This window comes from Sceloporus undulatus, chromosome 8 (assembly GCF_019175285.1).
Source record: "Sceloporus undulatus isolate JIND9_A2432 ecotype Alabama chromosome 8, SceUnd_v1.1, whole genome shotgun sequence".
NCBI classification, from domain to species: Eukaryota; Metazoa; Chordata; class Lepidosauria; order Squamata; family Phrynosomatidae; genus Sceloporus; species Sceloporus undulatus.
In genome coordinates, this window is record NC_056529.1 from 8,791,466 (window position 1) to 8,808,504 (window position 17,039).

The window sequence follows — 17,039 nt, forward strand, 5'->3', positions numbered from 1 at the left end:
AAATCTGCTTGAGCTGGAAAGACAGGTGGACCAAGACATTTTTAAACAGATGAAAGTCAGAAAAAATCCCAGGCAGCCACATTCCATACTTCACAAATCATGTCATGGGTCATAAAATGTTTGACTGGCATACAGACATACCACTAATTTTCCACTTAAAGAACAATTATTTTAAGTCGCTTTTTAGACAGGAAACAGAATGTGGGATTTTCTTACTTTGAAAATGGTTAGCCAACTATGGGGTAAAACAGACCGTCCCAACAATGCCGGATTGGGGTCGCAGAAACTGTACTCCACAACCCCAATCCACCTTTTTGCCAGCCAAAAAAGGAGTGGAAAATAGCCACTCCTTTTTTGCGCTAGCAAAAAGCCGTTTTTTCTGCCCCACCATGACAGGAAGCCAGCTTTAAGGTGCTCCAGTCGCATGCGGTGTATAAACACTGTGCTGCCAGTGCGCTCAAAGCCAGCTTACATGTAGGCGACTCCCCTGCCTAAAGCTGGCTTCTGGGCATCTTGTGGCATGCGTCATCTGTATACCACACACCCAAGACCCCTGGAAGCTGGCTTTTTATGCCAGTCTGTTTCGTCCCTAACTTACTTTAGTGGGAAATTGAGTTCAATAAAATTTTTATTTCAATATCACTTATTGTACGTATCTTTAAAACCGGGATGAGAAATAAAGCAATAGGCAGTCTTTCAGAAGGGGAACCATGCTCAGTGTCGTAGAAAGAGCTCAAGATAGACTGGCTGAGAAGATGGAGAAGAAATTACAAAAAAAAATTAATTTAGGATGAAATAATTACTAAAGCAAAGGAAAAGAGATTTAAAAAGGAAGGAGAGGAAAGACTGCATAAACTGCAGCTTTGGTGACTGCTGCTACAGCAGCAGCTACACATATCCAAAGATGCATGTGTATTACTGTGTGTTCATTTCATTCTTCCACTTCGTAAATTTCTTCTCACACTGAAAGAAAGGGGGATAATGACAAACACTGGCAATTCACCCTTCCCACCATGTTGTCTGAAAAACTATTTGCTAGGCTTTGGGGATATTCTGGAACAAAAGGGAGAGCTGATAGGGAGAAGGAATAATTGAAAATCACATATACTTCCATAAGCAAGTAAAATCCAGTCTTGCAAATAGCAATCCTGTTTGAAGGCTCAAGTCTGGATCTACGAAAACACCTTACAGGAATTTATATTGAACGCAATACAACATACTTCTTGCTGTACATTTGGTTAGTGTTTATTTAACACAAATGTTCAGAAATACTCTTCAGAATCATATGAGCAAGCTAATGATCTATGTAAGAACCTTAATCCTGCTCCTAACAGTACAGAATAGAAGTGCTTTTTCTATTTTTTTCTCCCTAAAATCATATGAAGATTTCTACAATCATAAGAAATCATACAATGAATCAATGATAACAATTAAGGTACTCATACTTTTAAAAATATGCAATCTTTCATGGGTCAGTATCTGTTGTTAAAATGCAAGGTCAATTTATTACAATTTGAAACACGTTTTGATGTTGAAAATATACAATGCAAAAGTGACATTAAATACTTCTCCAGCAATATTGTACAGAACAAAATGCAAACCAAAAGCAGTAACAGTTTTAACAGTCCATTCTGTTCAGCCTACAGTTTGAATGTTGCGGAGGTCTGTGACATGCCATTGTAAATGTAGGTGTTATTAAAAATGACAAATTGTTTTGTAATGATTTTCACAACTTCCTGAGCAGCAGCTCCTGTAAAACAGTAATGACATTAATGGTTAATGCAACTCTGCATAGTTTATCTGTTTTATTATAATGAAGGTTCGTTTAAAAAAATAAGACAATTAGCTGTACTCTAGTTTTAAGTTATCAATGACATGTCTGGTACTTCATGCTTGTGCTTCATATTGTGATATTTCAGGTTAGCTGTTCACCCAGTGCAAATTTTAACACTACAACACACCACAACCTTATTGTAAACCAAGTCTAGGAAGGTGCCCATTGGGGTCAAGCCAATACTCCTTTAGGTCACTTATGAACAGGTTAAATAATGTGGAATATTTAAATAGTTGTCCAATTTGGGGAGTGTGCCTAAATAAAGCTGATGTCCCTCAGTGATATGAATACTGTATAGAAGCTCTAATCTAAATACACAGAACTCAGGAGTACAAATTATTACACTTTTTACCTGAATTATGTATATATACTGGAAATATTTTAGATTTTAAACTGGGTAATTTGTTTTTATTCATAGCAAAATCAAATGCATTAAATGGTGTCTCATGCCTCTGATTTTAAATAGCATGTATTCCAACTGCATACATAACAGTTAAGAGAACAGCATTATGTCTATACCAATGGTCAAAATCCTACTAGCTTAAAAAGACATTGACATTTTCACATGTGATTAACCAGCTAGTTTATGATACTAATCTTACCTCCCAAAAATGCTGCAATAGTATGTGGCTCAGCAGCTCCATAACGACAGCTATGAAAAAACAAAATCCCAACAGTAATGTTTATTATATTATGTCAATCTCCAGGAAAACAGTTTGGTTGTTTTTTAATGTATGTAACACTTACAATTCATGAACATAATCATCCTTCACAGTTACAGGCAATCCATATTCCTGAAGAAAACTATTGAGGCACGATTTAAGTTTTCCAATATCGTCCTCCACTTGGTAGTTATAAACACCTAAAAATATTTTAAGTCAAATAGAGAAATACTATTTTGTTGCAATTTAATTTAACTTTTTTTGCATAATGGACAAGAGCTCTACTATTGCAGACTTGATTAATTTTATTGTTTAAACTCTGCAAGTAACATTGCATACCCTGCTTTTCTTTGTGATTTTTAAAAATTTACTATATATATTACATATTATATAAGGATAAAAGGAAATGAGGTCCCACGTGCTGTTGATGGTCCAACAACTTTATTATCTTCAAAAAGCCCAACATGTTTTGGCCTTGTCACCAAATGGCCATCTCCAGGGCTATTACCAGAAATTTCTGGGGTTGCAGTCTGCACTCTCAACAAAGTGGACACTTTGAGTTTTACAAAGAAGCAGGTGCAACTGAAAACCAGCCAGGGTCAGGGAGGTTTCCCAGCAGACAATGGGTCAATAATTGAACAGACACTCTAGGCCTTGCCATTCAACAAGAGACCAACACACAAATTAACATCTAAATCACTTCCTCTCAACCAAAGGTCAAACAGTATACATATACCCCACTCACTTCCATGCCATCATTCTCAGAAGATGCCAACCACAGATGCTGGCAAAACGTCAGGAATAAACTGTTCCACCTAGCCCGAAAAATCCACAAAAAACTAAAGGTATTGTTCTTTTGTAGATTTTGAATTTTGATGAATTCTATTTTATTGTTGATCTTTCATAGGTTTTTAACTTTATTATTGTAAGCTTCATTGCATCTCACTTTTAAGGAAAAAAGGTGCAGTATAAATTTTAAGATGGAGACGGAAATAATAATCTTAATAATAATGGCTGGTCACTACATCTAGTATACCAAGGACTAAGAAAAATCAACAGTATTTTGTTTATATTATTAAACTGGACAATATTAAAAACAAAGTTACCTGGGTATCTACCATGGTGTTTAAAAAATCTATCCACAGCTCGTAACATTAAGTACAGCACCATCTCGCTATCTGGATTATCCATATGAGAAACTTTAAAGGAAAAAAATACCAGCAATTTATTATTTGCTTATCATCTAGAGATCATGCTCACTGAAGAGTATTTATTCATTTATAATATCATACTGTATAATAAATAATATAATATAATAGGTTCAGTAACTGAGCTCAATACCTTTCTACATTTCCCAATCTATAGTAACCTATATACAGCAAAACCATGTTCAATCTCCAGTAAAGACTTTTGAATTTATCACCATTGGGTAAAATTGAAAATTAGGCTCTAGAATCCAACATAGTATTCTATTTTATTGTTCAGAAATAATTACAGGAGATCCAGCCATTTCTCCACTAACTAAGAGCCTTACCACATTACAAAAGTAAGCTGAAATGGAGTAGCAGAGAAGTGGCTTTCTGCTTACCTCTCTGCATGCCTTGAAAGCACTTCCATTCTCCTTCCAGAAGGAAATGGTTGCAAAAGCATGCCTTTTACCAAATGGATTTTCCCAGCACAACGAAAGGCATGCTTTTACAACCCAGAAGTGCTTTAAGCGCATGCGGAGAGATAAGCAGAAAGCCTCATCTCTGACGCTCCATCTCCGCTTACTTTTGTAATGTGACATGGCTTTTTGTGGGGCTAAGAAGAGATCACACAGCAGGAAGAGACCTGGGCACCAGGCATGCATTTTTCAGCTGTGGCTGTTCTGCTCTCTCTTTCAAAAGGTAGAAGCTGCAGGTGACGTGCTCCCAGCAACAACTATGTATATCTGACACTCAGGGCTTACTACTATCGCCTCCCTGCCCCTGCCTGATGAAAGTCAATCTCACCATGAAGCCTCAGCCACTATTTAAACCCCTCTGTCCCTTTCCCACCTTCCCACCATGAAATCTCAGTCAGAAATTGAAATCAAGGGTTAAAAATCTGTCTGAGGCTTTGTGGTGGGATTGACTTCCATCAGCCAAGGGTGGGAGGCAGTGGCAGTAAGCCCCAAGTACCAGGTGCAAATTCTTCCTGCTTCCTGCTAGGAACATGCCAGCCACAGCTTCTGCCTTTTAAAAGAATGCATAACTGCTGCAGCCAAAGAACGTGCGCTTGGTTTCCAGGCCTTGCCACCGCAGCCTCCACTACTGCCCTAGTACTGTTTCTTGGACTGGTTGTGGTCGATTGCAGGTCAGTTTGTTAAAAAATGTTTCTCCATTTCAATCTGTGGTTGCTCAGATCTGTGGGTACTCCAGATATCAAGAGCCCACAATACCTGGAAAAAACTAATGCGTCAAGTGAGCCTAATATTTTTCCGTACACTTTACAAAAATCACAATAGTGTGTCATGCTGAACTCCTGTCAGCAGAAGCATGACTCCTTACTTACAGGCCTAGCTATCTCCTATTTTTACCTCATAGCCTCCAAATGAAATTGTACTCAGTACACAGATAATTGTGAGCTTCTTACCTATCTCATCTTTGTTTGCAGTATTCGCTCCATACTCTTCAGAAAGAGATCTACACCGCACTACTCGAAGAAATGCTGAATTACTACCTAGAAAGAAAGTATAATTGGGGAGGAGGGGAAAAACAGTATTTAATGCAGCATTTTAAAAAACAAAACTATTTGTTTTGACCAAATTATTTTAACAAACATAAACCTGGCATTTAATAAAATTCAGTACTGTATATATTTTTCTAGACACTTTACAAAATTTAGAATCTACTCACACTATTAAAATAAACTACACTCATCAACTTACTTTAAAATCAATTAAGTTTATTGTTTCAAAACATTATCCAGGAAGAGAGAAAGCAACCCTGCCCTAATGCTCTGCACAATAATGCTTCAAGGGCGATCTTCTTATTCATTTGATTCATTCAACTGGCAGCTCTGTATTTACGACAGAAAGGCATCAATTTTCACTCAGAACCATTATATACTCTAGGAAGATCCTTCTGAAAGTAGCCCCTATAAAATATATGAATCATCTTGAATATTTAGTAAATTATATTTGTAATTTGCCTTGAGTTCCAGTTTTGGGGAAATGGTGGGATAAAAATAAATTATTATTATTATTATTATTATTGGCCTTCTGCTTCAACTAATTCATCCATGCATGGCTTGGATTTTTTTTTCAATACTCAAAGACAAACCCTGAGCTTGCCATTTTATGTAATTTTACAATGCCACTGTGTATAACAGGACTTGTGCATCAATGGATTTTGATATTTATGGGAGCTCCTAGAACCAAAAACCCAGCAGATACCACAAGCCTACTGTTAAGTTTATTAATATTTTTGCTACAAAGTAAAGAAGAACAATTAATACTTACAAAGCAGTTTCAATTCTTTCTGAGAAATGAATTCTGGTGCCTATAAAATGCAAAAGGGTTTTGTTGTTGTTGTAAATTAACATGTCAGTTTTCTGGAGCGATTGTTTTCTAATCCAAAGAAATAGCTATGTTAGTCCAAAAATCAGTATGCTAAAGGATCTTGTAGCACCTTTGAGTCTAACTGAAAGAATATGGTAGCATGAGCTTTCGTAGTCTTCAGTCTACTTCCACAGAGGTGCTGCAAGATCAAGAATGCAGCAAATATGGAGGAACTATTGTTGTCTCCTTGGGTTCACTTCATGAAGCATATTTAAAAGAAAGATTTTTTAAAATTTTTAAAATTTTAAAATGAAAAATGGGTGACTAATAATTTGGAGAAAAGGCAATGCAGAATGAAATCTAGAAAGGAACTGGAAGCAGAAAGATTTACATTTCATTGGTTTTCGCACAATTTGTTATGCGATTTAAGATGGATAAAAATCTTCATGTTTTTGAACTGATGGATTCAGAATAATAAATTCAACTTTGTTCAAAAATGTATAAAATGTTAAGAACAGAAACAGAAAATGAACAAGTGAAAGGATGGGATATAAAATGTGGTTATTATACTACCAATGAAGAGCAAGATTTAGAGAAGATAAGATTAAATTTGGTTTTGGAAAAGAGGACACAGTTTGAAAAATTGATATGTGAAGACACTTATTTGATAGTTAAACACAATTTTATATCTCACCTTGCCCACTGACTGCAGTAGCTTGGCAGCATAATTGCCCACAGCTTCAGCATCTTTCTTGGCTTTGTCGCGATATCTTTTTTTAAAAAGTAAAAAAATAAAACTTAAGTATGGATCTATATTTACTCTCCTGACATAAATTAGCAGTGTCAAATGAATTAAGATGTTCAATGAAAGGAAAAATCAGTAACTGCATTGGCTTCCTAATAGTTACCAGTATCAACATTTTTATTTACATGACACCTACTATACTTGTGATTTTTATACACATTTAAGGATCTCTGAATATTAAGTAGCAAGATGATAAATTGCTGTTCAGCTGAACAGATTTGCTGCTTTCTTAGCCAAAGGGCTCTTCTGCACATGGAGGGAACTGGATTCCAGCAGAAGGGATCAGTCCTAGTTTCCTCTTCAGAAACTTGGGCTATCTCCCAGACTGCTGGGGATCCTTCCCCCAGCAACATTCGTCTTTATACTATTGGAACCTTTCTGATAATATTTAGATCAAAACCACTGAAAATGGTCTAAACAGTCTTCTGTTTAAATATATACTATCACCAATGTGAACACAGATTGAAGAATCAATAGCCTTTAAGGCTAAGTAGTAGATGGAATCCTATGCATACTTTCACGGACCCAGGAAAGGGTGGGCAATATACTGAAAACGCACTACAAGTATATGAGGACTTTACAACTAATTTACATAGTAATGTGCTTGGTTAAATTATAACAATTGGCTAGAAATCATAAGAAAAAAGATCTGTTCAACATTAATCTAATATAAAGCTCAACAGTAAAAATACTTACATATTTTGCAATTTGATAAATTTACCAGAATCTGCTATCATATCTGGAATTGTGCCCCTCACTGGTAAATTTCCTTGACCTTCTTTAGCCACAAATTCCTTTACAGCTCGAGTCAAAATCCAAAAGGGTGGAGTCTAAGAGCGAACAAATGTTTTACACTGACTTTTTTCTATTCAGAGAAGCAGAACATGGGACACCAATTCAAGCTATTTGTATTTATTACCTGCTGTGAAAGATTATTACAACGATCGTCATTGAAAATTTCTTCAATACAACCTGGTATCTATAGGGAAAACAAACATATTCACTTCACCAACATTTCCAATGAAGGATTCAGTTTTATGCACTTAAGAATATTTGTGAAGGGACCATGCATTACCTTAGTAACCATCACAGCTGTGTTCACATTTTTAATTGCTTCTTCAAAGTTTTCTTCATCTTCCAGCCCTCCACTTTCATTCTTTAAGATTCCTAGTTAGAAACACATTATTAACTGAAGGAACAGGACTCTAAAATCCATCACTTTTTTAAAACCTCCTTATAATTAATGGTAACATATGCTCAGATGTTAATGGATTTCTGGCATACTACTTTGTTGCCTGAATGTATTCTGTTCTAACAGTAGCCTCTGTCCTAAGTACAGGTTACACCTCAGGACAATCAAATGTGGTAGCACATACATTTCTTTAAGAGCAATCTAGTTTTTCATTATTAATACAATCAAAGGCTTTGCTATATTTTATAACGTTGATTTTATTTTTGAATTTTTTTGGTGTGTTCCGTTATCAATTTATGCTACTTACTACACATAAAAACATACATACATTTTGTTGACTTTGATACACATCTTTGACATGTTCTGACATGCATGCAGGCTGCATTTGGTACACTAACAAAAGTTCTCATTTGGTATTACCTTGCCTAATCATCTCTCGGAAGGCTTCCTTTTCTTTGTAGTTCTTAGGTATCTGACCACTGTTCTAAATTGGGGGAGGGAAAGAGCATACATTCAGTCATTACAGACTAGTTAGAAAACAGAGTATCCTAAGAGCATACTTCTGTGTTCACATACCAGAAACCAAAATGTTTAAGGCTTCCTCTGACCGTGTCAAAATGATGAGAACAAACTACCTAGTATATTTGATGTGTTCGCATACTGAGCTAAAATACATGGATGCTAGTGCTTCCTTTTCTGAGCTGCTGGGAAGGTCCAAACCAGAAAAAGAAGCTGCCCCATCAAGTTACACAACAAACCATGGGTGGGAATCACATGGCCCTCCAAATATTAATGAACTACAACTCTCAGAATTCCACTATCTATCAGCAGGCTATGGCTGATGCAAGTTGCAATCTAACAACATCAGGAGGGCGGCTGATTCCCACCCCTGCAAAAGCCTATCTTTTCAGCAAGGAAGTTCTCCAGCCAAATAGTTTCAGAGGTACTGTAGATTAGGATACTGAGAAATGATATCTGCAGCACTCTCCCAGTCACATGATATGCTGAAAACAGACAGCTGGATAGACCACTCAGGGTCCTGCTACAACTGATTCCCTCAATGCACCCTTTGACCATCAGAGCATTGCGGCATTTCCCAGTGCCCCAATCTACAGCCCCTTGAAAATCCTTGAGTTGGCTGAAAAAGACCATTTTGGGGTTGTATTCAGTCATCAATGACTAGATAAGTAAATCTCAAAAATTATGCCTTTGTAAGTCCAGTTTAGTCTTGCAACTACTGAACTGGATATCAGCCAATATTTTTTTATTGAAGTGAAAAAGTATATACTTACCTCACCTCTGCCCCTTCAAAAAAGACGGCTTTCAATATTTTTTAGAGTTTTACATAAAACCTACCACTAATAGCAAGCTAAAGCTGAGGCAGAATCTTATGTTTTAAGAAGATCACAGTATAAAGGCACCATAGTTAAATATGATTGAGCATTCACATATAGAGGAGTCCTTGATAAAGCACTGGTTTCCTTGGCCCAAAACAGATGGGCCAAAAAGTGCAGGTCTGAGAGAGAGCCGTGTGGTCACTGTGGTCCTGGGCCACTTAGGGCTCGATCGGGGCTGGAGTGGCCAGTGGCTCCTCCAGACCATCAGTCTGTTTGACCCCGTCTTGTTTGCTAATCTACCCAACGAGGTCTGAATACGATATACATAGCCCTTCTATTCCAATGCAATGCTTCTTTATAGTGCTTGGATATGAGCTTGCATGCTCAAATTGGAGGGGACAAAGAACAGGAAAACAATGTTATACGAGATCTAACTGAGCTCTACATGCTGCATTCCTTCTATGCTTAACTGGGTTGGGACTACACCTATCTGAAATACAAGTATCTGGCTAACTTCAGGCAGAAGCCAATAAACTATAACCCTATGCAGAGTTTCACTACCTAAATGGAATTTCAACAGCCCAATTATGAACAAGATTACAAATCCTGTTCTAAAACATATATTGGAAATAGCACATAAAAGCCTCTTCAGGTGCAGGCATAATCCCAACTGTTCTTCAACACAAAGCACTGCAAACATGTGTAAGATTTCTGCCACGTATCTACATACCTCATTGTACCATTTTTCTAGATACTTGGAAACAATCACAATCCATGGGATATGGCTGTGCTCCTGCAAATGCAAAATTAAAGCAACTATAGCAAAAGAAAAATCTGAAGCTGTGAAGCTTGTGCTGCTGTATGAGCTAAATTCACCACACAAATTCAGAAGTCAACAAAAACAGATAAGCAAACAGAATTGCCTTCAACAATGCTCCCATTAAGATATTTGCAGCATAATTGTTTTGCTCTGAGTGACAGATCCAAAGAACTTACACAACTTTCTCATTTTTAAGAGCTTACATGTGACTCTGCAAATCATGTTAGAGGTTGACAGTTTCTGAGAATGAAAACATGGTTGTCATGTGTGAGTTACTCAATCTTCCTTGAGCTGGTTGCTTTGGCTTTGTATTAGAAGTATGTGGAGAAGGCAACCCTGTGCTAAAGGAGTTTGTTCAAAATGCATGCTCAAGAATTTTTTTTCCTAGATCAAACAGGCCTTATCAGTTTTCCATAGTAGACTTGTTAAATTATTCCATGCAATAAATAGGTTTCACTATATAGTAGGTAAATGCATACAAAATTTAAGTATGCCACTTTTCACTCTTTATCCTTTTTTTTAAAAGACAGTGGTTGCAGTGTATAATCTAGACCTTAAACCTAATTGCTAATCTGATCTGGAGTAGTAAATCCTACTAAATGGTAAACTGACACTTATGCAAATCCTACTGAGTCAAGAGGTATACTCCAATAGGAATTAGCAATTGTATTAGGGCCCAGTTCTAGAATTATCTCTAAAGCTTATATGTCCATTGCTAAACAGAATGACAAGTTCATACCAACCTTTTTTTCCATATGATCCAAATCATAAGATTCAATGTGCTCCCTCAATTCTGGAAATGGATTGTCAAGTCTCAAGTCATCCAGTACATTATCTGGGTGAGATTCTACAACTATTGAAATGTTACACAAAAATTTAATTAGAAACAAAATGTCAAGATGACCTCAAACATCACATCTGATGTGCTGTATCACGTCAGATTAATTTAAATAGCCATGCAGTGTAGAGTTTGAAAACACACTACTGCATGGCTATTAATTTAATATAATCACCTGAAGTAACAACATACATTATAAAACCATGGGGAAATGGCACAGAATGAAAATCTGAAACTTAAATCAGAAATACAGTTTGGAACTGAATTATACAGTTTATTCTACAAACTATCAAGCTGGCTATTTTATTCAGTGCTAAATAGACCACACTCATTTCTTTTGATATGAACAATCACTATTAAATACACGCAGCATGTCTCATTAAAATCAGTAACATAGAACTAAAAATGCCATTCATACAAGCAACTTAAATCTTAACCAAAATCGAACTTTTAATACTGAAGATTTTTTTTACCTGAATGTTCTTTAATAATAATTCTCATATATCCTATTAATCCGTAAGTCCTACAAACTAGCAGTGGAATGTTGTAATTCCAGAGAACTTCAGCAAGCCGGAGTAATGTACTGAAAAGTGTAAGAAACGCTGTTAAATATAAAGCACAATGAACAGATGACACTATTCTGCAAATGCTTATGCAGTACTACCATATATAAGGATTCTATAAAAACTGGATTGACTTTCTATTGTAATTCAATACTTCAGCATGAAAGATGGCCTAAATTATATTGTTAACTCTTGACAAGAGTCTTCCTATAGAATCAACTGGATTTGCTAATATGCTGATTCACCAGTCAGCAAGTGATTAAATAAGTCTACTCTAGTTGCAACTAAGCAACAGGATTCCAGCCCATGTGTATCTCTTCTGGCAGGTCATTCCACAGTCTTGCGGCAGCCAGTCTAGATCTGGGGCAAATCGTTACCAGTCTAGAGCTGGGGCAAACATTTCTCAGAGGACCAGAGTGTACAGGGTGGATTGTACTAGGGAAGGTGATCCTGTAGGTACCTTGGGACCCAAACCATGCAGGGCCTTAAAAGTAATAACCAACACTTTGTTCTTTGCCTGGAAACAAATTGGCAGTTAGAGGAGTTCTGATATATATATAACGTATATACACAGAAATCCAACACATTAGTTCTTAAGTTTATAAAGCAATATACAAACTGTTGTGGAATAAATCTCATTTGAACAGAATACATCTTAACATAAAATATGTTTTAGATTAAAATAATAAAACTGGATTCTCACATACCTCTCTGGAAGTTGAGTGGCAATCACTACATTAAACCGACAGAAAAATGAGGGATCATTGTCTAGAAGTTTATCTGGATTCTTGAGAAGACACAAAAGACATACAGATCAGATTATTAAGCACAACCACAATTGGTTTTAATTTTTTTGTTATTTATTTATATTCTGCTTTTTCCCCAATATGGGACTCAAGGAGGCTTACAAAGTTAAAATTAAAAGGTTAAAGAGCAGAAAAGCTGATAATAAACAGTTCAAACATGTGTAGGCAAGCTAACATATTAATAGTTAATATAAAATATGGAAACATATAAAAATGTAAGACTAAAATACAGAATTCAAAATTAAAATTGTTCATATTTCTGGTTATAATTCATCATGAATTGCAAGTACTGTATGCTTTTATTATGTACATACATGAATAATCTCAATGCAATCTTTTGATCACATATGTTGTTTCTCTTCTAAAAACTGACATAAGCCACCTCGAAGGTGTGGTTAGAGATTCTTGAACAAAGACTGCATCTGATTTATCAGCTAAATTAGTGCCTAATTCACTCTACAGTAAACTGTGATGATGGCATTTACAGCCATAAACACTGCCCTGTCCCTTGAAAGCTGTATTCGGTAAGGCCAGCCTACTTTCATACTGTCCCACAGTATCAATTTATACATTAACAAGCAGTGCTGCTGAAGAGGACAAGACCTGTAGACACAAGCCCATTCTTTGGCATGATGCAATATTGGCACAGGGCAGTGTGTGCTAGAAGGGAAAGATGCTGCAAATCAACCTGCTCAAATAAAAATACTTGCAGTGCTCTACTCGTATGTCACTACTAAAGTAAGGACATGCAACCTACTCTTTTGTATTTTTTTTTACAAAATACACACTTAGGTGTACAAACACAGTTGATACAAACCTCTTCAACAAAATTTCCTGACACCTCATTATTCAGTTCTTCTAACAGTTCTGTGGCACACTGAGCACGATTCTGTATGAAAATAAAAATCAAATCAATTAGATTAATGTAACTCCTATGCATGTTTAGCTGAGTTAAATTCTGTTCATCTGTGTAACATGCCTGAGGCTCTACAATACATTAGTGGACTTCTGCTGACGTCACAGAAGGTTCAAGGATAAATGCAAAGAGCCCAGACGTATAAGACACTCTGTGCTATTGCTCGGAAATGATCTGGAGACAAGGGTACATGCTACTTCCAGGTAGGCACTAGCATTATGAGAAGGGGTGAATCTAGACAGTTATACTTTGAGTAAGACACCAATACCATTGTCCTGTTGGCTTTAAGAACGGTGAAGAAATCTGAATTTTTAGTGAACTCAATTTAGAATACCCCTCTTCTAAACATTTGTATGGATCTGTAAGAGTTTGCTTGCTTCTAAAATAAATTGCAGCTTGCTTATTTGTATTAAAACAACATTACAGAAGTGTCAACATTACAGAAGCACATGGAATTTTGGATGCAATCCAACAATACTATTTAAAGTGGTGGGCCATAAATCAGTGCCAGTCCACAAATCATTAGATGCAGGGCCATGGAGAGTTTCTGTCCAATGGGCAGAAATGCAGTACCAGTGCCTGACCCAATAATACTGCCATTCCCTCATATCAAACAACTTAAGAAGCACTGCCAGAGACATTTTCTGGGAGCAAGTGCCACTTAATGAGGTTTACTTCTTACTGGGTATGTGTATTTGTGTGTCTGTGTGTGTGTGTGAGAGAGAGAGAGAATAACTACCCTACTAATCTCAGTTCCAAACATATCTCTTTATTATGAAAAAGAAAGGAGTACTTATTTCATCAGGTGAATCTTATAAACCACCTAAAAATCTATGCATCACTTATTCAAACAAATCACATATAAAATTGCCATACCTGGCCAATGTTGCTTCTTTGCAGAAAAAAACTAAAAGCAGAAAAGGGAAACATTCCTTTAGAGATTTTGTCCGACACAATATTTTTGAAGTTAAGCACACTACCTTATGAAATACACTTCGTGAAAACACTCCACCCCCAAAACCCAAAACAAAACCAACCTTCCTATCACAAAACTTTCAAAATTTAGAAGTCTTGTTTGAAATCAATGTTTTTGGCTCTTCAAATAAAATGTAAATATCGCCTTAACCCAAAATTTCCCCAAAGTGGGTAGTCATGCTAATCTATAGAAACAAAAACAACAAAGATTCTTGTGGTACATTAAAAAGACTAACGTCCGAGTGAAGTGGACTGCAGTCCATGAAAGCTTATGCCAAATAACACTTGTTAGCCTTTAAAGCACCAGAAGACTCCATTGTTTTAACGTTCCTCAAACTATTATGTGAGATTACAAACAACAAAGCAGAGTGTATGCTCAGATATCATGACAAACCATGGTCTGCTAACCGTGTTTTGTTGCTTATAATATGAATTTATACAGTGGATCAGAAAACCAGCCAAGGCTTGCCTTCCTTCCTCATTTCTAATTTTACTCTGTCTTCTCTCTCTCCATAGTTCATCATTTTCACAACGATGAACCTTCTACCAAACGTTTGCTGAAAATACAGTACCTATTTCCAACATCTTCACCACTGACTTGACTCCCATCTACTATTGTAAATGACCCCACACCTGAAAGACAAAGACAAAGAGGCTGCTTACACTAAATGACAAGTCTTGCTCCCCCAAAAAGAAAAAAAGGCTAGCTTTTCAGTTACTATTTATACCTGGCAGAACCAAGTTTTTAAGGATCTCTGTTCCTGTGGCGGTTGCGTTTATCACACAGACATGAGCAGACTCTAAAGCTTCTTGTCCATGGTCACCCCATAACCTGCAACACAAAAGCACAAACATTAAGGATTATATTTCAGCTTTTGGGGAGAGAAAGCACATGAAACTGACGTATTACTGATGGACACTTCGGAACATGTCTGTTAAATATTCCCTCATTTGTTGGGTATGGAAGTGTTTCTAGCTGAATGCCTTAAAACAGAACTGAAGCAAATAGAGGTTTGTCGAGGGAAGGAGGCCAATCTTGAAAAGAGCACTGGGCTAAATGTTATTATATTGATTTTTTATCCAGGAATTCAAGCATCTGCGGCTTGAAAATATCCCCAGAAAGTATAAATTCCAAATAGCAAACCTTGATTTTTCCATTTTATATAAGGGTCTTTTGCTGTGGCACCAGAGCTCTGCCGTAACAAACTGCGCTTCCCAGAATTCCACGGCACTGAGCCATGGCAGTTACAGCGGTCTCAAACTGGGTTATTCCTGCAGTGCGGACGCAGCCCAAGGCAGCTATGATTGCCGAGCATCCTCAAGAATGGTCCAAGCCACACTGCGGAAATAACCCAGCTTCAGACCGCTTTAACTGCCTTGGCTCAAGGCTAAGGAACTCTGGGAACTGTAGTTTTGTGTCACATTTAGCATTCTCTGTCTGAGAGCTTTGGTGCCACAATGAACTACAATTCCCAGGATTCCCTAGCACTGAGCCAGGGCAGTCAAAGCAGTCTCAAAACTGGATTATTTCTGCAGTGTGCACCTCTACAATGCAAAGGAAGTATCTGGCTGCATCTACACTGGGGAAATAACCCGGTTTGGCAGCGCTTTAACTCTTTGTGTGGCTCTTTACTATGGAATTCTGGGAGTTGGAGTTTGTTGTGGGGCCCAGAGCGGAGCGGGTTATTTCCCCAGTGTAGATGCAGCCATTCTAAACAGCCCCAGAAGCATGGAGCCTGGGACAGGAAGGATTGCAGGAGCTGCCCTTCTCCCCAAGCCCTCCAGACCCACCGCAGCTGCCGGTCGTAGCGCTGCTCCTTGAGGCTCAGCTGAGGCTTCGCATTCGCTGATGCTGCTGCAGCCGCCATTTTGTTCGCCTCCTTTCTCTCTGTGAAGCAGCCCAGGCTCCAGGAGGAGAAGCCGTCTGCGCAGGCGCGGTCCGCGCTTGCCCCCTGCAGGACGGCGGCGGAATAGGCGGCGCTGTGTTGGCCATTGAACAAATACAGTACTGTACGAACAAAAACCCATCAGTGGTACCTTTATTGGATAATTGAAATGCACAATATCCCTGTTGCAAGCTTTCGAAGCTCCATGGGCTTCTTCTTCATCAGGCAAGACGTTACAAACCAAAACCAATTGGAGATGTTAGTCAGATGCCTGCATGTTGTTTCAGTCCTTGGTAAAAGGTGTTATGGTGGTATATCATTTGTGCAGGCAGACTCTTTTTCCTCCTAGCAATCATTTTCAAAGTCCAGGAAAGCTAAAGTCCATTTGCATCTCAACAGGGACTCCTCTTTTGCTGTCCAATATGTCTCATTCCAGGGAGATCATAGGCGTCTTCGTTGATACATCACCAAAATGTTCCTGATGCAAAAACATGGAGACTTCTTGAGGAATCGATTGTTCTCTGCCTTCCATGTTTCTTTGGCGCAGCGCATCTAAACACTGTGGCAAAGAAACGGCGTGACGCCACATACTATGCGGCTGGGCAGGTGGTGCGACGTCAGCTTTGGGCCGTGCATCATGCAACCACCATGCCCCTACTCCACCCCAATGCCAGCGTTTCTTGCCAGTCTTGTTTTGCCCCGAGTTACACCTTCATTACTGAAGGTTATTATTTTTAAAAATGCATTCCCATTGGGCAGTAAATATTGTTTAAGAAGGAGAAAAGCATCACTGAATATCAGCCCTTTCTTCCAAGTAAAATTGTATTAAACTTGTTTTGTTTTATTTAAATGAAAAAAGAATGAAAACACATACAGCTAAAC

At 37.7% G+C, this 17,039-nt stretch overlaps 1 protein-coding gene across 1 annotated transcript; it reads right to left on the reverse strand.

Moving 5' to 3' along the window:
• Nucleotides 1–1,229: 1,229 nt before the first annotated feature.
• Nucleotides 1,230–16,182, reverse strand: NAE1 (NEDD8 activating enzyme E1 subunit 1). Its single transcript, XM_042438325.1, has 20 exons — nucleotides 16,063–16,182; nucleotides 15,000–15,103; nucleotides 14,844–14,904; nucleotides 14,173–14,203; nucleotides 13,198–13,269; nucleotides 12,282–12,361; nucleotides 11,485–11,594; nucleotides 10,917–11,026; nucleotides 10,084–10,146; nucleotides 8,437–8,500; nucleotides 7,900–7,991; nucleotides 7,744–7,803; nucleotides 7,521–7,654; nucleotides 6,714–6,789; nucleotides 5,981–6,020; nucleotides 5,113–5,199; nucleotides 3,603–3,695; nucleotides 2,582–2,696; nucleotides 2,437–2,486; nucleotides 1,230–1,750 (listed from the first exon to the last, which is right to left on the reverse strand). Exons 1-20 carry the CDS (start codon nucleotides 16,137–16,139, stop codon nucleotides 1,641–1,643), a joined length of 1,629 nt encoding a protein of 542 aa, XP_042294259.1. The 5' UTR covers nucleotides 16,140–16,182; the 3' UTR covers nucleotides 1,230–1,640.
• Between the last annotated feature and the right edge of the window lie 857 nt (nucleotides 16,183–17,039).